The sequence below is a fragment of the Sitodiplosis mosellana genome, unplaced genomic scaffold (assembly GCF_009176505.1).
Source record: "Sitodiplosis mosellana isolate CC-2019 unplaced genomic scaffold, AAFC_SMos_1.0 Smas_scaffold_18, whole genome shotgun sequence".
Lineage (NCBI taxonomy): Eukaryota > Metazoa > Arthropoda > Insecta > Diptera > Cecidomyiidae > Sitodiplosis > Sitodiplosis mosellana.
In genome coordinates this window covers 1111780-1132430 of record NW_022595260.1, presented here as the reverse complement: position 1 = coordinate 1132430, position 20651 = coordinate 1111780, and the positions used below count along the sequence as shown (strand labels likewise).

At 33.9% G+C, this 20651-nt stretch overlaps 4 protein-coding genes across 4 annotated transcripts; 3 read left to right on the top strand and 1 right to left on the bottom strand.

Moving 5' to 3' along the window:
* The first annotated feature begins 7801 nt into the window (after window positions 1–7801).
* On the top strand, window positions 7802–14408 carry LOC129568426 (probable citrate synthase 2, mitochondrial). The gene is made up of 5 exons (XM_055446275.1): window positions 7802–8040; window positions 11536–11694; window positions 12285–12644; window positions 12734–12960; window positions 13039–14408. Exons 1-5 carry the CDS (start codon window positions 7996–7998, stop codon window positions 13643–13645), a joined length of 1398 nt encoding a protein of 465 aa, XP_055302250.1. The 5' UTR covers window positions 7802–7995; the 3' UTR covers window positions 13646–14408.
* Window positions 14409–14587: 179 nt separating this feature from the next.
* On the top strand, window positions 14588–17130 carry LOC129568427 (cytochrome c oxidase assembly factor 7 homolog). Its single transcript, XM_055446276.1, has 5 exons — window positions 14588–14821; window positions 14905–15188; window positions 15298–16248; window positions 16324–16616; window positions 16697–17130. The coding sequence occupies exons 1-3, from the start codon at window positions 14722–14724 to the stop codon at window positions 15688–15690; spliced, it is 777 nt and encodes a 258-aa protein (XP_055302251.1). The 5' UTR covers window positions 14588–14721; the 3' UTR covers window positions 15691–16248; window positions 16324–16616; window positions 16697–17130.
* On the top strand, window positions 16179–17065 carry LOC129568443 (cytochrome c oxidase assembly factor 7 homolog). The gene is made up of 3 exons (XM_055446294.1): window positions 16179–16248; window positions 16324–16616; window positions 16697–17065. Exons 1-3 carry the CDS (start codon window positions 16179–16181, stop codon window positions 17063–17065), a joined length of 732 nt encoding a protein of 243 aa, XP_055302269.1.
* Window positions 16647–20071, bottom strand: LOC129568424 (zinc finger protein 583-like). The gene is made up of 8 exons (XM_055446256.1): window positions 19782–20071; window positions 19130–19697; window positions 18428–19044; window positions 18276–18326; window positions 18128–18173; window positions 18026–18062; window positions 17936–17956; window positions 16647–17877 (listed from the first exon to the last, which is right to left on the bottom strand). Exons 1-8 carry the CDS (start codon window positions 19914–19916, stop codon window positions 17202–17204), a joined length of 2151 nt encoding a protein of 716 aa, XP_055302231.1. The 5' UTR covers window positions 19917–20071; the 3' UTR covers window positions 16647–17201.
* Between the last annotated feature and the right edge of the window lie 580 nt (window positions 20072–20651).

The window sequence follows — 20651 nt, the reverse complement described above, 5'->3', positions numbered from 1 at the left end:
ATTGTAACATCTATTATCGTAATTTGAAAACCAAAAAAACTTTGGCTTAATATTTCGGTCTTATTTCGAGAAAAAAAAACTAAAAAATCTAATGAAAACAAAAAGAAATTGTGAACAATCGTTCACGACCAGAGAATAAAGAAAAGGCATGATACTGAAATTATCAGAAGTAAATCAACATAATCAAGAAATAAACGTTTGTTTAGGCGTTAGGAACAGTTTGAAGAAAAAAAATGCGTGTTGTGTATGGTGGTTCATTTCAATGTTAGCATCGGAATTTCCAATCGAAACAACTCCAATGCGTGAGCTGGTTTCAATCGGAGCAAAGAAGAATTCATCGAACTTTTTGTTTTTTAGAAACGAAACAAACTATAACGAGAATACCTCATTGCAAGTGCATTATTTTACAAACAAGTAAATATTACTAGAAATGGCGAATGATTCTTTTCGTCCCGAATGAATGAAAGAAACATTTGTTGAGAAGCACAAACATCACCTCATTTCTGTTTGAAATATGTCATTTTCATCATAAGACTTTTCAATTTTAACCAAGTTATAGCATTTGCTTTTTTTCCTCTGGGAAAAAATAAATTCGAATGCATTCAAGTATTTGCGAACAGCATTTACTGGGTGCTCGAATCGAATCGATTTATATTGATGAATTGTTGTGAAAGTCATAGATTGTTTTGAATAAAAGAAAACCTGCAAAAATTGAACGAATCAAATTTTCTGTTAGAATCGGTGAACAAATCACGATGACCAATTTTAAAATGTTGTCTCTACATCTAAAACTCTGTTCCGTATGCTTATCCAGAGACTTTGTTCAATTAACAATGACAACGTCAAATATGATTGAATGGATGAAATGAACGAAACGAAAGTGAATTTTTATGTCACAAACTCACTGTATTGATGAAGGAAGAAACATATTGCTCAAACAATCTACACGACGAATGACAAACGGTCTACCAATCAAAGTTTAACATCTCTTTGACAATGTGTGATTGGGTTGAGGAATCAAATAAGTATTTATTTTAAAGAAAATAGAAGCCCCCAACTAGACTATTAACTTGCTGAAATTCAAAAATGCGTCGAGAGACGGCAACAAAAAAAGGAGAACTTTTGAGCACGACGCAGATAAAATAAATGTCGATGAAATGAAATTCTACTTAAACAAAATACTTTTTGAAAGAAAATTGAACATGAAATTGAAGTCTAAAAAATTGCTCCAAAAATGACGACCATGATTTCAATCAAGAAAACAATATCTTAAATTAGTAATGGTAAGGATAAGTTTAAAAATATTATTTTATTGGAATTATTTTTGATATGAAATAACAAACGAAATTGTCGAAGAAATTTTAGCGTTATTGCTTCAAGAGCAAAAAAAAAGATTGGCAAAAGAAGTGGAAAATGAAAAACAATAGAACGAAAGAGTGAGAGTAATAAACGAAACTAAAACGGGAATAGGGATAGACAGAAGGAGAGAGGAAGATGAAAACCATTTGATAAATTAGCTGTTCGTTTTCGAATTTAATGAGTAAAAATTATAGAGGCTATTTATCGTTAAAAAAAATTTGATTAAAAATGGTAAAAATGCTTGAAAAAAATGGAGAAAAATGAAAATTTTAATTATTTAATGAGGACGTTGTTTAATTGTGCCAAGATGGAATTACCGTGAGCTAGTGTGATATGGCATTTAATGTTCGTAGAGGTGAAGAAAAAAGTTGATAATGAGAAATGATGAGAAAACCTATACGTATTTTTGATAAATTAAGTGAAAATTTTTATACATTCTAGGCGCATTTTATCACAATTCAAATGTGATCATGTTGAATAGTTAGTCGGGTAGATATTTTTTTGTCTTTTTGAGTTTATTTAAAATGAAGAAACAAGGAAAATGTTTTTTGGATTTTTTGAGAGTGTTACTGTACAAAATGGAAATTATATAAGAAAAAAAGAGTGTAAGAGATTTTATGAAGTGATACCAAAGTTTAGGCTTACTTTAGATTTTTTCTTTGAAAAATTAATAATTCCATTAATTTCGGTTTCGTTTCCAAAAAAAAGAAGAAAAAAAAACATCAATAGATCTTGGACGAGAATTAATTTTAGTTCTGCGTCCAAGCCGGATAAGGAAAAATCTTAAGCACTTTTCTTTTGGAATATTTTTATGCAATTTCGCAAACCGAATGTTACAAACAGTGTTCGGTGCCGAGTGTGCAAGTTTTCCGCAAATTGCATACAATTTTCTAAAAGTTGAAATCATATAATTTCCAGATAATATACATGACACCAACGAAATTACTACAATTTTATTTCGTTTTGCTTTGAACATGTTTTTTTTCTTCGAATAATTCATTTTTTCAAATTCATTTATAATTTCCCTTTTGATTTTAATTTTGGACAAATAGCAAATCCATTTGCATAAAAAGCATGTGTTTGATTGAAAAAATATAATCCGAACATATTCTCGCGTCTATAAGAAACAAAAAAAGGAGAAAAATAATCAGACTCACCAAACAGCCACTGCCAACAACACCAGACTCAAAAATCGTATAACAGACTAAACATGGATTTCCGCCAAATTCCAGAGATCAGCTCAGCTCATATTGGCTATCTAAGCCGGTATGATCAGCTCCACCATACTGAATTTTAAAACAATGAAGGACACAAAAAAGAAAGTTTCGAAAATCGACTCGTTGAATTTCACTTATAGTAAAAGAAAATACGATAGATTTCACCTAAAGAAAAGCAGAACAACCGAAACGAAATCCGTCAAATACAGCAAACACAACGCCCGTTTAGTACCGTAGAAAAGGAACCAACATTGAATTACTCGATCAGACGAACTATTCGCGTTATATTCTGTTCATATGTGCGTAAAAACCCAAATTTAAGAAACAGTCAGTTTTTTTCCATTGCGATATTTTGATATTGAAATTTGCATATGATTGCTTTTCGAATCGCTTACCATTTTACGGGCATGTTTTTATCTCGAGAGAAACAGTCGGTACAAAGATTGAAAAGTACAAATTTTAGCTCAACAATCGACATATTGTGCAGAAATAATCACCATCATTGGACAATATATACAGAACGAAAACTCAAAAACTCTTTCCAATCAAATTATATTTCCGTAAAATCGTTGAACAGAATCTCCTTGAAGTGTTGACCTTCCCAAAGCAGATTAATAAATTCATGTATTTGTACCAGGGACCCATTCATTCGTAAGCAGGATGATCAAATAAAATTTTTAGAAACAAAGTCACCGTCAAAATATGAAATGAACATCCCAAAATAAATAAGATGAAAGAAAATACGCTTTGAACGATATTCACACTCGATGATATCACCATTGATCGAGAAGCTCACATGAAAAAAAGATGAAGTAATAGAAACAGCTAAGAAGAGAATGATACAAACGTTTTAATTTCCCGACGCCTTTGAAAATTGAACCACACATAAAACGGAGAAAATGTAGATTTTTTGTGTTTGGTAATTATGCCTAATCAGAGATTTGAAGAAAAAGAGAGAAATTAATACGAATCGAAACCAGAACGGAGAAGATCAGCTTCCTATTATGGAGTGCTTTGATCATGTACTTTTGCTCGCTTAACAAAAAACAAAAACAAAGAAACAATTAAAATGACAAGAAAATTCAAATAAAGTTTTATTAAAACAACAACAAGAACAATAAAGTAAAAAATGGAATCAAATGAAAACTCATGGATTCGAAAATATGCTGGTAACATTCACAGAAATAGTTGTTTGAACTAACCGTCAATTTTCGCAAACAAAATTTGAAAAAGAGAAAGCATAATGAATATTTTAAAAATTAACCTATGGAGATAAATGAGTGTCAAGAAAGTTGAAAAGAAAACTCAAAAGACAACCAATTTTTAAGAATCACGACCAGAAACATTTCATAAAATGGAACAGTGTTTTTTTCACACGTTTGTTTTTATGTTTTCATCATTGCGACACTACGCAGCAGTTCATTCGAAAAAAAAAAGAAAATAAACTCGATCAACAAAATCGCGCCCATTGACTCGATTTGATCTAGATCGAACAGAATCTGCCAAATGAAATTCCATTTTTTTCTTCGTTTATTACGATGGTGTTTATATTTACGGCAAATAACTGCAAACATTAACAACAAGAAATTGTGTCGCTTTTTTATTTTGAAACATAAGAACAATACAGTAAACTAAAATATTTAAATATAGTAATAGAATCAAGTAACGTAAAATTAATATGTACTAAATTCATAAGACAGAAGGCTCCGATTGATACACAAACGATTTGCAAAGAAATGATTTTGTTTTGCAGAAAAAATGATCAATTCAGCGAAGAAGAAAAAATCCTCGGTTTCATGCACGAATCCAAATTAATAGTGAAACAACGAATAAGTCGACAGCAGAATTTGATATTTGTATCTGGGCTCATCCAGCTGAGTGTCTTACAAAAGGAAGAAATTTTGGACCTTTAAATTTGTGAGAGTATTTTCATAAAAATCTTTCAAGCGGTGGTCTCTGGCTGAGTCCAGCTCCAGATATTTATTCAGCTCAATATACGGTCTTGTCGACATTTCCCAAGTGATATTTCCACGTTTCCACGTGTCTCAATATAGAGTCAAGATGGATTGTAGGTTGAGGTCGTATCGGAGACTGAACTACACTACAAATGACTTTCAGCTTCTATCTGTTGACGCTCACAATGGGACATACTGCAAAGATCATATTTGTGTCGTCTAATCATCGAATGACACATAAAGTACAGCATAATCGTTTTGACACCAGTCAACAGATTACAGAATCACCTTCTTTTTTGCAGAAACAAGAAAAACAAAATAAATTGCAACGAATGTCTCGTTTTGTTTTCTGTAGGGGGTTTTGAATCCCCTTCTTTAATTTTTTATGTTCACTTCAATAATATTATGTGTTTCATTCATTCGAAATTAGGTACAGAACGCAGTGTATTCCGCTAAACTTGGAATTGGTTTTGTGTCTAAATAAAAGAACACATACTTTTCTTTTGTTTCCCTTTTTCGTTAAGTGTTTGTTTTTCACGCGAAAATATATATTAGTTGTATTTGTCATTTGAACGAGATGTTTTCAAATTCCATAAATAAAAATGAATGAAAAATGCATGTTTTATAGGGAAAATTCTATTTATTGTTAGAATGAGAATAAAAATAGTAATGAATTTGCAGAATAAAACAGAAAATTATTAATAATCAACAATGATGGATAAAACAGTCTATTTAGAGATCAGTAAAATTGCATTGCATCTTTTCTTTCAAATAATTACAAAAAAATGAACTCATTTTAAATATCCAACTAGAGTACAGCAAATGGATAACAAGAAAAAAAGAATTAAGCATCAAAGGGATTACTTTTAAAATGTGTTTTTCTTTTCTCTAAACGACAGGAATGCAATTATAATTGTTTTAAGTTGGGAACCATGAAATAGAATCAGTTTGTAGCTGCTGCCAAGCGGTTGAAAATACTTTCAAAATGCATTAAATGGCCTGCCTGTGTGATAATAGTTTATTTTCTGGTCATTTATTGTATCCTCAGTGCCCATCAACAAAATAGGACAAGAAAATAGTAAGAAAATGATCTTATAAAATAGAATTGTTTTATATTTGTTGCGAATCAAAGAAGCTTCCGATCAAATAAACCGGTTTTGTTCCTGTAGTAATCCAACCCATACGAAATACAATAGATAGCGATTCGACACACATTCAATTCGTTTGGGACGATGATGATGATCCTATGTGATTTGGGTGCGTGTGGGTATGTGTATGCAAGCCCATCATCGGATCGCCATACACATTTACAAATTTTAGCCAGCCCAATACTTCCCAACTCCAATTTTAAATTGTTTTTTCTGTTGAATTTTTCTTCTTTTAAATTATGTTATAGTCTGTACCTATATTTATACTTCATCTTTTATATACCTCCTAAAACGGAAAATTTCAACACAAAAATGAAAAAAAAGAAAACTACATAAAAAAGCATTGTATCCATTTTATCTTCTTTCTTATAATTTAAATACATTTCTTTTTGTTAAATGAAAAACTACCTCAGAATATGTCAAAAGATTAATGAAAGTAAAAATGAACGTTTTACCTACTAAGTTAATAATTTTACAATAAATATATCTAGAGTATCAATAGGAAGCATGAAAAGAAAAATATTCTACCATATAAATTTGTTTCCCATATTCAAAAAAAAAACAGACTTGAAAGTAAACGCATGGAACCAGAAAGATTGCACTGCAAACAATACACACCGGGGAACATATCGACGTGTTCTATTGCACAATTTGCACGTTTTTCTTTTGTTTAATAAAACTGGCCAACTAAAATGGTGTCCATGCAAGTTAAACATGAGTTTGCTGTCAACTTTCCTTAAAAAAAAAACCGATTCACATAAAATAAACTATGAATATGTAATAAGCATTTAAAATTTGATTCAATGTCAGTACAGTACATAGCGTATGTAAATGAAAAAAAAACAACAAAACACATAATTATTAACGAAACGGATAAATTTGTGAAAGACGTGAATTTAATCGAATGATGATGAAAAAAAAAGAAAAAAATGACTAGTATATCAGAGAATATTAACTCTAGTAAATTACAAGTAAAACATACAATACAACACAATACAACACAACAAAAATCCATTACCAAGAGAAAGTCGAGGCGAAAGTATACGCTAAGAAGCGTTAAGTGGTCTTTGCACTTTACGATTTCAAGCCGATAATAACAACACTAAAGAAAAATAGCAATCAAGTACAGCACTTTACTGCCCAAATTTCTTTGACAAAACAACTTTGCGAAGAAAACTATAACAAGTAACTAAACTAAAACTTTCAATGGTGTCATTGTGTAACGAAACGAGAAAAAATCGATTTTCTTTTTTGGGATAAATTCTATTGCTATTTGCTAATAAATGTATCAGTTTAAGAAACACATTATTAATCAGATAAATAGTATAAACACTTTTTCTTTTCAATTTATTTACAAAATACAATAGAATAATTTTATTTTTGCCTATTCGCTATTCCAGCTCCGCTGATAAATATTCAAACAAGAAAAAAAATACACACCCTCAACACAACCGAAACGAAATAAGCGATACACATTGTAGATTTCAAACCCTATTTAAATATATAAATGTACTACATATTATTAGTAATTGTATGCAAAGAAATTGTCCAAATTTTACTTTAATTTTATGAATAAATATATTAATTATTTTTTTTTTAAGAGAAAAACAAATGCTTGTTTTAACTTTCCAATGATTGGACTTTTTTCTTCTAAGACTTAATTGGCTAAATCGAATTTAATTCTGAATTAGGACTGAATTTCAAATTTCATTAGCGCGTTTGCATTGACAGATCCAGAAGAACTGACAGCTTGAAGAGTGACAGCTTCGATCAACATTCATGTTGTAAACGTCAAAGTCACAGTAAGCATGCCACAAGGTGACAGAACGGTTGAATAAACGATGGCAGGAGGGAGGAGACAAACATGCGCAATATACCTGTCATTTCGGTATAAGCGTTGCACCATTGATGAATTAAAATTGTAAGTTCATGACGAGTTAAACTTTGAAATTCATTTGGAATTATATTTGTTTCCAAAATAAGCACGACATCAATGAATTGAGTATGAAAATCCAAGTTAACCGTTAATTCAGACCGCATATAGTAATGAAGGGAGGCTCAATGTCGGCACTTCAGTGGTTTTTTGGGTAATTTTTTTTATCGCGACAGAGTTGTCAGCATTGATTTCGAATACATCTGCTTGTATGTTTGTTCACTTTTTTCCACTCGTGCAAGAGTATAAATTGGCGCTTTACTGCCAGAATAATACGGTGTGCTCAATAGTGCGGTTGTGCTGAAAATACTTCGGAGCGTAGCGCCTGTCGAATTTCCATTTAATTTTAGAATTGTGAAAACGAGAGGAAAAATTTTACAAAAATGTCGTTGATGCGAATGACCACAAGTAAATTAGCTGAGACGCAGGTCAGTTGAAAGAGCAAAGTAGAAAAAAATCGTTGGAAACAAATTGAAAAAGAAACTCAAACGAATGGGAAACTTATAACCAAAGAATCTATTGGTTCTATTTGATTTTCATTTATTTGGAACAAATCGATACTAACATTTTTCGGAAAACGGGGAAAAATTAAAGTGTTATTTCTATTCTTAAGAAGAAATGGTGTAGAACAAAATAACGGAAAATTGTTTTCGATATATTTTCGTGTTCAATAGTTTGACGAAGTCGGGCCGAACGTGATGCCTACGTGGGGATAGCCCATAAAATGAATTACATAACTAGTTCTTCTTCATTTTGACCAATCAAAACCATTGGAGATCATAGAATGCAACTTGAAAAAAGAAAGTGTGGAATTTTGGAAGTGTGCCGTTGATAGAATTGAATTTCAAAATCCTAATTTTTTTTTTTCCCGTCGACAAGGTCGTACTCACATGATATCATGAGCATGAGATACGAGATCCGTGAAAGTGATTATATAACAATGTGAACGCATCAAGCGGCAGCGTTCTAAGAAAAATTCAGTATTCCACAAATAATTCATCCGTTTTCAAGCGACTTTCCAGTATGCGTTTGATGCGCGCATGAGAATTAAGTGATTAATTTCAAACAAATTCCGATTTTATTTGTCATTCATTGCAATAAAGAGTCCTATATTTGGTATACTGGTTTCAAAGAACCTTGGTTCGATAGTAAGATGGGCCAATAACTCGGTTGGCTGGAACTGATATCTCGGTTGTGTGCTTTCAAAGTCCAAAAATCAAGTCAATGCTATTGACCATAAATGTTCCGAAAGGGGCCGGGTTCGAAATCGGTGCAACGAACACGCATTCAGATTGTTTGAATCGTAGCCAACTGTGTGTTGTGTTTGTGATATGCGTACGTGATCACAAATCGAATGTTGTGTGTCACACAGAGGGCATACATTTCATCGCTGAATTCGCCAATATACATTTGAAATTCAGGCGTCAAGCGTATGCAAAGTCATGCTCGCATTATTTCAACTACGAAATTTTCTTTTTCTACATTTTTTCTTTTTACATTATTCGAAAACTGATAAGATGAATTTTATATCACGTTTTTTGTAGCGAGGCGGCAACAATCATCATTCAATGGTATTGTAACAATCCAATGTCGACACACGGGATTACGTTTGTTGTTTATCAAATCGTTCATTTCACACTCACAGTCAATTACGAAACTACATACAGCTAAATACGAGAGAACATTGTATAATCGTTGTTCTAGTATGTCATTGGAAATGACATACTCACAAACTGGTTAAATGATGAATCAAACCGTGTTTTGATCACACAACAAAACATTTCTTACAACTATTTGTTTTTTTTTGTCGCTATATTTGTCAAGCGAAAATCTTCATGGATATTTATTAAATTTAATTGAAATGAGATTAAACAAATGGAAAGCGTTCTGCAGAGCATAGTCACATATTATTGGCGAACTACACTTGACTCGTTTCCGGGTGTATTCAGCCAATGTCACTCATCTGCCAAGCAAACATTACATAAACAAAATACAATAATCGATATGTCACGAAATCGCATCCGCAATTTTGAACATCAAGCATCGGCGATGCAAGTATTGAGGTTTCAATGTTCCGCAGTTATATTTTTCTTCTGAATATCTTTAAATCAATTGGATTGCTGCCGCACGCGGGACCTTGTTGCGCCCTCGATGAGAATTAATATCAGTCGCCCTTTGTGAGAAAAAGACAAAAACAAAATGCGCACACCAGAGGTTGGTTGCACATAAATTTATTTATATAAATTTCAAATATCAAATAAATTTATCCGATATTTTTCATGCGTTGTGTTGTTCTGACGCATTTGCAGTACATAAACGAGACATCGGCTGTTGTATTGACAGCCAGCTATTCATCGCAGGAATGAGATTTTCGTTTTGTTCATTTACCGTTATTTCTCAACAATTCTGCCACTATGTCACTACATAGTATATATAGTCCATAAGAAATGTGCAGAGACGAAAATGTGCGCCATTTAGTTTTACATTGCCGATACATTAGTTATAGATATTTTTGTTTTGTTTATTTTTTGTCGTTTATAAACAAATCTTTTTGCATTGCCACTGTACGTAGTATATGTCCCTAAGAAATGTGTAGAGACAATGCAAAAAGATATGCAGATTTGTTTCCAACGACAAAAAATAAACAAAACAAAAATCTTTATAACTAATGTATCGGCAATGTAAAACTAAATGGCGAACATTTTCGTCTCTGCACATTTTTTATGGACTATATGACACAGTGGCAGACTTGTTTACAAATATCGGTAAATGAATAAATCAAAAAATCTCATTCCTGCGATGAATAGCTGGCTGTCAATACAACGGCCGATGTCTCGTTTATGTACTGCAAATGCGTCAGAACAACACAACGCATGAAAAATATCGGATAAATTTATTTGATATTTGAAATTTATATAAATAAATTTATCTGCAACCAACCTCTGGCGCACACAAACTAACTCAACTCTACCACACAACAAACATTTTTGTTGGGAATTAGCTAGTGTGGCTCTAGCACAGCTGTTTGTGAAAGTCACCTGTAATTACAAAAATTGAAAAAAGAATTGAGATACTTAGATACATCAATTATCTTTTCTACTGTTTCTATGCATCCACTGTGTAAAATAATTCAATTGGTCTTTAAACATAAAAGTACATTGTGTTGCATCAATTTGTTTAATGCAAAAACATGCGTTGCAATAATCTATAGATGAATGATTGACATTGCGCTAAAGATATATATGTCATAAAATTCAAATGTGACAATGTCTCATTTTGACATAGAATTGGTCAGACGTAAAACTACGCTCTCATGCGTGTGAGCTGTTGATTCGTTATATTGAATGAAATATTCCGTATATGTGAAACTTGCTTGCATACAAATAACCATCCAATATGAAGATTTCGTTATTGTGCATTGTCGCTGCTGCTGCCAAGCATTGCTCACTTTGTATATTTCTCGTTAATTTTATGGTTTTCTTCTTTCTCTCATCTTATTTCGTTTGTGACTCATGCTATACTGAGTTCCTTGATTATACAATCGTACCTACTAGTGTTTTCGACGAACCAAGTACATATTTCTCAATGTGATCCCATTGTTTTATTCGAGTGGTTTCATTTTATTGATATGTTCATTTTTTTTTAAATTTGCACACGAACATGCGGCACTTTCTTGGGAACACCCAATCAAACTCGCCGATATGACACTATCTGTTAAACTTGTTGTTCAATTAAAGTATTTTGTTTATTGTTATCGCGGTGTCTTTCTCTTTTTAACGATCTACGTTTATTACACACCCATTACGTTGATGTCCAAATTGAGTAAATTTCATTCATTTATATAATAAGCCTTTTTTAAATTTGGTAATTTTTTGGAAATGGAATTTTTAATGGAATCATTTCTATTTTCTCTTTCACCACAGAAAACTTTGCCGGCTATTACAACTTTCGTGCGTAACTTTGCTAGCGAGAAATCGTTGAAAGACGTGCTCGCTGAGAAGATTCCACAAGAGCAAGAAGTTGTAAAGGCTTTCCGTAAGAGCAATGGATCAACCAAGGTTGGAGAAGTTACCGTCGACATGGTAAGTAGCAATAACGCACAATCAGAAACCATTTCCAATATCTATATCACAACGGTCATTATCAATTTCACCCGCAAATAAATTGAATTTGATTATGACTGGGGCGCCATGCGCCGCCGAATACATAACGTGAAGTATGCATATGTGATTGAATTCAATCTTGTTTAGGTCGCATATTCATTTTCACAACACTTGATTCATTCTCATTGACTTTGATTAATTCACTTATTCGCATGGTCGCTCCCGACTCAAATGACATAGGCAATATCCATACATTTTGCCATTCTCTTTTGACTCCGTATTCATTGAAAATCCCATATTAGAATACACAAATGCATATCGGTTGTGATGCTGTGTGTACGGCGTTCGCATGATTTCATCCGTCGTCATCTCAAGTTTGGCGGAAGAATAGTTAATCAAGCAAAACCGATATTCTTATTTCGATTAGTATTTTTCCGTAACCGCGTATATATTGCTTGTGCGTAGTAATGAATCGATATGCGACTGCTGATATTTATTCTAGCGATTCCATGTGTCATTCCTCATTGATTTCTAAAATTGATTTTTTTCTTGTAACTGATATTTTTCAGATGTATGGCGGTATGCGTGGCATCAAAGCCATGGTTTGGGAAACATCTGTTCTTGATCCAGATGAGGGTATTCGTTTCCGCGAATTGTCAATCCCAGAATGTCAGAAAGTGTTGCCAAAAGCTGAGGGTGGTTCCGAACCATTGCCAGAAGGTCTTTTCTGGTTGCTCGCCACTGGCGAGATCCCAACTCAAGCCCAAGCCAAACAATTGTCGAAGGAATGGGCTGAACGTGCTGCTTTGCCACAACACGTTGTCACATTGTTGAACAATTTGCCAAACACATTGCATCCAATGTCACAGTTCTCTGCAGCAATCACCGCTCTCAATCATGATTCAAAATTCGCCAAAGCTTACGCTGATGTAAGTATCGACGTATATATAGATTTGAGAAAAGAATGACTTATCCAACACCGAATGAAATTGTAATTGTTAATATGGTTTCTATTTAGGGTGTCCACAAATCAAAATACTGGGAGACAACATACGAAGACAGTATGGATCTTATTGCTAAATTGCCAGTCATTGCCGCTACCATCTACCGTAACACATATAAAGACGGCAAGGGAATCGGCTCCATTGATCCAAACTTGGATTGGTCAGCCAACTATACCAGAATGTTAGGTTTCGAAGATCCAACCTTCACAGAATTGATGCGCTTATACCTTACAATTCATAGGTAAAAATGGTCGCTACTTTCAAATGAAACATTAACACGCAAAATTAATTTAATTTTCTTTTTCATTGTCGAATTCAGCGATCACGAGGGTGGAAATGTTTCAGCTCACACAACTCACTTGGTTGGTTCAGCATTGAGCGATCCATATCTTTCATTTGCTGCCGGTATGAACGGTCTTGCTGGCCCACTGCACGGCTTGGCTAACCAAGAAGTATTGATTTGGTTGCAGAAATTGCAAAAGGAAGTGGGCGACAATGTCACCGAAGATCAATTAAAAGACTTTATCTGGAAGACATTGAAATCGGGACAAGTTGTTCCAGGCTACGGTCATGCTGTGTTGCGTAAGACCGATCCACGATACACATGCCAACGTGAATTTGCATTGAAACATTTGCCAAACGATCCATTGTTCCATCTCGTGTCGACCGTCTACAAAGTTGTGCCACCAATCCTCACAGAATTGGGCAAGGTCAAGAATCCATGGCCAAATGTGGACGCTCACTCTGGTGTTTTATTGCAATATTACAATTTGAAGGAAATGAACTATTACACCGTTATGTTCGGCGTATCACGTGCTCTTGGTGTGTTGGCTCAATTGATCTGGGACCGTGCTCTTGGTTTACCAATCGAACGCCCGAAGTCGTTCTCAACTCCGGCTTTGAAGAAATTTATTGGTGCTAAGTAAATTAACGATAACACAACCGCCGTCGCATTATTAATGCACTGTAAAACAAAACTCACAAAAACGAACTAAATAAAAATGGGAAAAAATATTTAAATTATATCGAATAAATCGTTGAAACTTAAAACAAAAAACCACACAAACACAAATACACACACAAAGTCGATCCAATTGAAAAATGACTATCATAAGCACATTTCTTTTGATTATTTCTTTTCTACTTTGATTAAATATCCGGCTGATATTTTAAATTGGCGTGAGTCAAATATGAATGATTGAATTTGATAATGACGACGAAAAATACATTATCAAAAGATGATAAGATGATATGTAAAGGGCAATTAATCTAGGAAGTAAAAAGTACAGCGGTGACAACAACTCTAATTTAGTCAGATTGTGGGGCACATTTATACAAGTTTGGGCTTTCAAGAGTATTGGATGAAGACTGTTAGTCTGTTAAGATTGTGCATTGAAACCATTTTCACCCGAATTAGTCAATTTTTCACCACTGAAATCATTTTGAAATATTAGTCATGTATCAGGAGACATACAAGTGAAGTTTCATTGATATTAAGATCCGATATACTGTGCTTTACTTGAGAAATGGAATACAAACTGTTATCATAGAGCGAAAGTTTAGAGTAATTAGCCGATTTATTTTGACTTTAGTTGAATGATAATAAAATCAAAAATTCTTCTCAGAAATGTTTATTATCTTGCGTGAGAATTGTAGACAATAAAACCGAATAAAAAATTCTAAAACCAACCAATCCATGTCCGTTTTTTTGCATTTATTGTTATTGCTTCAACATTGTTCTTTTTTATTTTAATTGAATAAAATATTTTTACTCAAAAACGAATCGCCCCCTGACGGTCAATCTGGGAACTAGTAAAATTGCGTGAGAAGGCACGAACGCACTACAGACAGTACCTTTGTTTCATTTGACAGGAGTTTATATAGAGCTGATTGAATACTTTACGTCTCTGGTATATTACACATTTCATACCAATTTAGTTTAACTCTATTGTCTCCCATCCACATTTCAATCCCCGTGAAATCTGCATATTTGTTAGTTAAAATGTCAGTAAACTTCCAAGATGAGGCCGAAGTGAAACAATATTTAGATAACATCGGAATCGAATATCGATTTGGTTGCTATTCGGAGAAAAAACCAGATGGTCGGTATGCAAATATTGGTAGCTTAGTTGATGTAATTTCCACCAAAATAAATGTTGTTGCTGTTTTTCTATGGATTCACTAGTATGTCACTTGCTCGCTGATTATTTGGAGTCTATTCATAAAGATTATGAAAAAGCACGGAAAGTATACCGAAGTACATGTGATGATTATGGATATGCAAAGTCTTGTTTGAAATATGGTAATTACACGTTTATCGGACGCGGCAAGAGTGGTTCGAAGCCAAATCCAGCAGAGGCCTTGGAGTATTATGAAAAAGGATGCAAACTGGGCGATTCAGAAAACTGTTTAAATGCTGGGCTTCTTCTTGTATCACCGAAAATGAACAATAGAAGAGATTTTATGAGGGTAGGATATACCTTATCAACTACATTATTAGAAAAGATTTTATTGAAAAAAAAAAACAAATATATTACGAAATATGCACATGATCCCACAACCACTTGGTTCATTTCAGGGTATGGAATACTTGACAAAGAGTTGCGATTTGAATAATGGTAACGCATGTTTCTATCTCAGTGGACTACATATCAGTGGGGCTGAGGGACCGATTGCATCGAAAGAAACCCAACCACTGATATCATCCACGGAATCAAGCAGTCCAAAATCATCCGTTGTTAAAAAAAATGACTTCATTGTAGAAAAAAATATGGAAAAAGCGTTTACATTTAGCTACAAAGCGTGCGAATTAAATAATATGTATGCGTGTGCAAATTTATCACAAATGTACGCTCGAGGCGAAGGTACTGAAAAGAATGCAGAAAAGGCTGAGATATACAAAAAGAAAGCAATTCAATTGCAAGAAGATGTTAAGAACAGCAAGCAATTATTATTCCAACAAACTTCATAAGCAGAGAAAATTGATGCCATATGCCAACATCATTTTCATTTCCAGTCATTTCGATAGGATTGTATAATATTTTTGTTTAAACAAATGCTTATTTTGCCCAATTTCATTTAACAAATAAAGGCTTGATAGAAACAAAAAAATGAATAAATAGCATAATATCAGTACACCACCATTCCTTAGTAGGTGGTAAGCGTGTTTATTTCAATTTTACTGGAATCAAAAGTAATTGATTTTATGGAATTAGGTCGTGTTGGATAAAAAAAAATCAAATAAAATCTTTGTATACATATGGACATGTATGTGTTTTGTGTAGTCACGAAGATGAATGTGACAGTAAGTGACATTTGTACAGCACCGGTAGTATTAGTATGTGAGTTATATAATGTTTGTGTCTTTTGTAGTTGTCAAATGACTGTAAAATATAACCATCAAATCGTTGTGTTTTCATTAATATCGTCGAATTTTGAATGAAAATTCAAATTTAAATCATGAAACTGCCAAGTAAAGAGACAATTGCACCATATCGAGAAGGATGTTATACACACAAGAAACCCGAAGGTAATGAATGTCACGCAAACTGTAATTTATTTTTATTTAACCAATTTTAATTGAAATTTACCTACTTATTCTTAGATTGCCACATGCTGGGGCAATTTATAAAAATGCAAGAAAATGATTTGCTGAAAGCGGTAAAATTATTCAAAGTCAATTGCGACGAGTATGGATATGCAAAATCATGTCTGGAATATGGAAATGTGGCATTCACTGGTGTAAAAGAGAAAAATGTAAAATCGGATCCAGTGGAGGCATTGAAGTATTTTGAAAAGGGTTGTAGCTTGGGCAGCAGTGAGAATTGTTTGAACAGCGGAATGCTGCTTGTGTCACCAGTGTTGGAGAATACTGCACTTAAGAGAGATCTTCCAAAGGTGAAAATAGAGAAAAACAACTCAGACGGCTTGATGTAAATTTTGAAATTACAAAAGTTTTATTGATGTTTCGATTTTAGGGCATGAATTATCTGACCAAAAGCTGTGAAATGGAGAATGCAAACGCTTGTTTTTACTTATCCGGTATGTTTATGACAGGTTCGATGTCTGGTGCAGACAGTTTAAAATCGTTAAGCAATACAACAACACCCGAAAAACCAGCAAATGCATTTGTAGTCGAAAAAGATATGAAAAAAGCATTTGCATTGTCGACCAAAGCATGCGAGCTGAAGAATTTTTATGCATGTGCAAATTTATCCCGAATGTATGCGCTTGGTGACGGCACTGAAAAGGACTTGGAGAAATCTGAACAATTTAGGAAGAAAAGCGAAGAGTTGCGTGACGAATTCCATCGTCAGAGGATTTTAGCGCAGTTTAACCATCCTTAATAATCTCTAAGTTTGAATTGTTACAGTATATTGTCTAGTTTGTGTAAATAAAAACTTTGAAAGAATTACAAAATCAACATTTGAAATCTACCCACATCCAAAATATTTTACAATAACCCCATTAGTGACCATGTTCCTATTTTAAATCGGATAGATTAATTAACAATTGTTGGCCATTTTCGATATGGGTCGTTGTCGTCAGTATGATGTTTGTTCCGTTTTCATCGTGAATACCTTCGATAATTTTACCATTATCAATAATTGAAGCCACATTTGAACAAATTAGCACATCATCGATAAGTTCGTGATTATAGGGTAGTTCTTCCGTGGACGAAAGAGCCGATGACGGAATGTTCATTTTACACATATTGCACTCAAATACTGTTGTCTTGGTATCAAAGATCTGCTGTTGAGACGGCTGTGGCTGTTGTTCTTGCTGCTGCTGCTGCTGCTGCGAAGCCTTTTCTGAGGAAAATGAGTGTGATTTCATATGAACTTTGAGGCTGCTACTTCCAGCGAATCGTTTTTTACAACATTTGCATTCATGGGTCTTCGTTCCACTGTGTGAACGTATATGACCAGTTAAATGACCCGAACTAGTGAAACCACGATGACAGATCTCGCATCGATATGGCTTTTCTCCTGTATGAGTTCGTTGGTGAATGTTGGCCGTTTCTTGTCGAGCGAAAGTTTTATCACACGAAGAGTGAGAACAAGGATAAGGCCGTTCTCCACTATGGGTTCTCTTGTGTATCGCAAGCGTATTCGATCCCGCAAATGCCCTTCCACAGTTTTCTACATCACAGCGGTACCTTTGATTCGATTAGGACATTAATAAAAAAATATACGAAAATTTTCTAAAATACTTACGGTTTCTCGCCTGTGTGAGTTCTGGGGCATATGTGGTGAAAATCATAGTTAGATCAAATTTATATCAATTTTATCACAAAATAGCAATACCTTAAATGGATCGCCACATAACCACTTTGGGAAAAACCTGAAAATAAATTCGAATATCGATTCAATCATACTGAACCTTTAAACATTGCACATTGTACACACCTTTGGAACAAATTGGGCACTTAAATGGTTTCTCGCCGGTATGAATCTGTTTGTTATGAAATAGTAAATATTGAGATTATATGTAATCTCTTTTCTTTTCTTTGAACAAAAAGATGGCATATTCTAAATAAATAGTAATCATTCTTACTCGAATATGTTTTTCCAAATTGCCCATTTGCGTAAATCCTTTTTTGCACACCTAATCAATATTTAATCAGATAATTTTATAATTAAATTAAATTAAATTAAATTAAATCTAATTTAATTTAATTATCTAATCGGTAATAATTTTGCACATGCCTCGCAAACGAATGGCTTTTCCCCCGTGTGGTAACGCATGTGTATATTCAGAGATCTGGCTTCTACGTAGTACTTTGGACAATATGGACAATTTAGGATTTTGTGCCGTGTATGGTGTTTCATATGCTTGCTCAGGGAGCTCGCCCATTTAAATCCTTTTCCACACACTTGGCAAAGATTGGGCTTGCCGATTACGTTACGCAGTTCACCAGTGTGCTTTTTCATGTGTTTCGAAAGATTGCTGCTTTCGGCGAATGACATACCACACTCAGAATGTGGACAAGTATGCGGTTTGATTGGACTGTGAATTTTCAAATGGCGTTTTAAAATCTTCTTCTCAGCGAACACTTTATGGCAATCGGGGCACTCGAACGAATTCTTTGTTTCATTTTTATTCGCATCTTTTGCTTCATCGGATGTGTTTGTGTCAGTAGTGTGTGAAGATTGCATGTGCGTGTCCAGTTTTTCCTCTGTTTCGAAGTGTAAGTCACAGTTGGTACATTTGAAACTAGATCGAATTCCTGTTTTCAACTTGTCATCCGACAAAATGTCACAGATGAACTCATCTGTTGACATCTTTTTTTCGTCTACATCACTTTCATCGGCTGGAATATCGTCTGGAAGGATTTTTTTTGGCTATGGTTAATAAAAATATATTCGCAGAAGAAGCAAAAGAAGAAAAGACAGATTCGCACAACATACCGAATGTTTCATCGGTCAGGGATACTTGTGCAACATCCAATTTTATTTCATCGAAATAGACTCCGAACGACTTTTGAGGAAGATTTTCTTTTTTCGTTCCTTGGACATCATTCAACAAGACACCATCAACCGCCAATTGTTGTTGAATATTTTCAGAGGCGACTGGTGAGAATTGTGTTTCACTGGGCAAACTAGACAATTCGATTTCCTCCTCAAATGAGCTCGTTTCGATTTCTGACGTTAGGACGTCCAAAACTAGTTCTGCATCCAAATTATCTGTCTCAGTCTCATTGGACTGGAGCTGAAATGTATGCTCCTTCATACCATCCTCCAAAGCAGCTACTTGTACGACGACGTTCTCAACTTTAGGTTGCATAACATTATTCGCTCTAAGACTTGTCGAACCATCTTCGATGTGATTATTGTCTGATGCAGGTGGTAATTTGCCCAGAAAAGATTTCAAAGATTGATCTGACCGTCGACATTGTTGTTTGAACGTAAATGCTCGACTCACTTGCAATACACACGGCACACACATCAATTTCGGCAATCCATCATTGGCGTGTACCTAGAAGATAGCAAAACAACAAACATGAATTGAATAAAAAGTATTACGTGAAAAATATAATTGCAATTCTGCGTCGATACGTACGTCGATATCAGCAACGAAGGATAGCATATTGTCGAGGCAGCTTCCGAACAATGGGCGCATTTCACCATTTTTACATAAGCAACAACGACAAATCTTCGCTAAATTGTTAAAATCTTCGCTAAATTGTGTTGTCATAGTGTGAAATGTGTGGAAATTTTCAGATGAACGCGAAAATTTCAATTGAAAATACTATTTTTCAAAGTAAACAAACAATGACAATGGAACTTTTTCTTTCATACGAAAAAAATTATTTGTTGTCAAAACTTGATGATGACATTCACGTCACATACGTCGGCTGCAAGCCGATATCTGACATTTATTCCAATAGGAACTGAAACGGCTTGCATTTTGCTTCGAAGCCGACGCAAGTCATTTTTCAAAATACGATTCGATTGTACAATTTGAATATGTATGTGCATATGCAGTTATGCACTGATGAAAGGAAACATAGATTCTGACACCAAAAATTTCAGGGAGGGTCAAACCAAAAATTCATTAGTGTAAAATAGCTTTCGGGAAAAAGTGAAAACCTTAAAAAAAGGTCATCAATCATTTTGAAAATCAATTCTATCTAGTGTAAAATCATAAAATCATCCACTTTTAAAAACAAAGTCGAAAAATGTCGATGGGTTCAAAAAATTTCGTGGGGGGTAAAATTTCGGCAGCAGGGGTCAAGATCAACGAGATCAGACTATGTCAGAATCTATGAAAGAAAAGTCTTTGAATTTCAATTTTCCAATATTGTTAATAGTTATTAATTCAAATTTAAAACGTTTCTAAGGTAAATTTGGTCTTCCATAAGGTATAAAAATATGCATTATTTTTTGTACACGAATAGCAATTTACTATAAGTAATGCGGTTCCATTAAA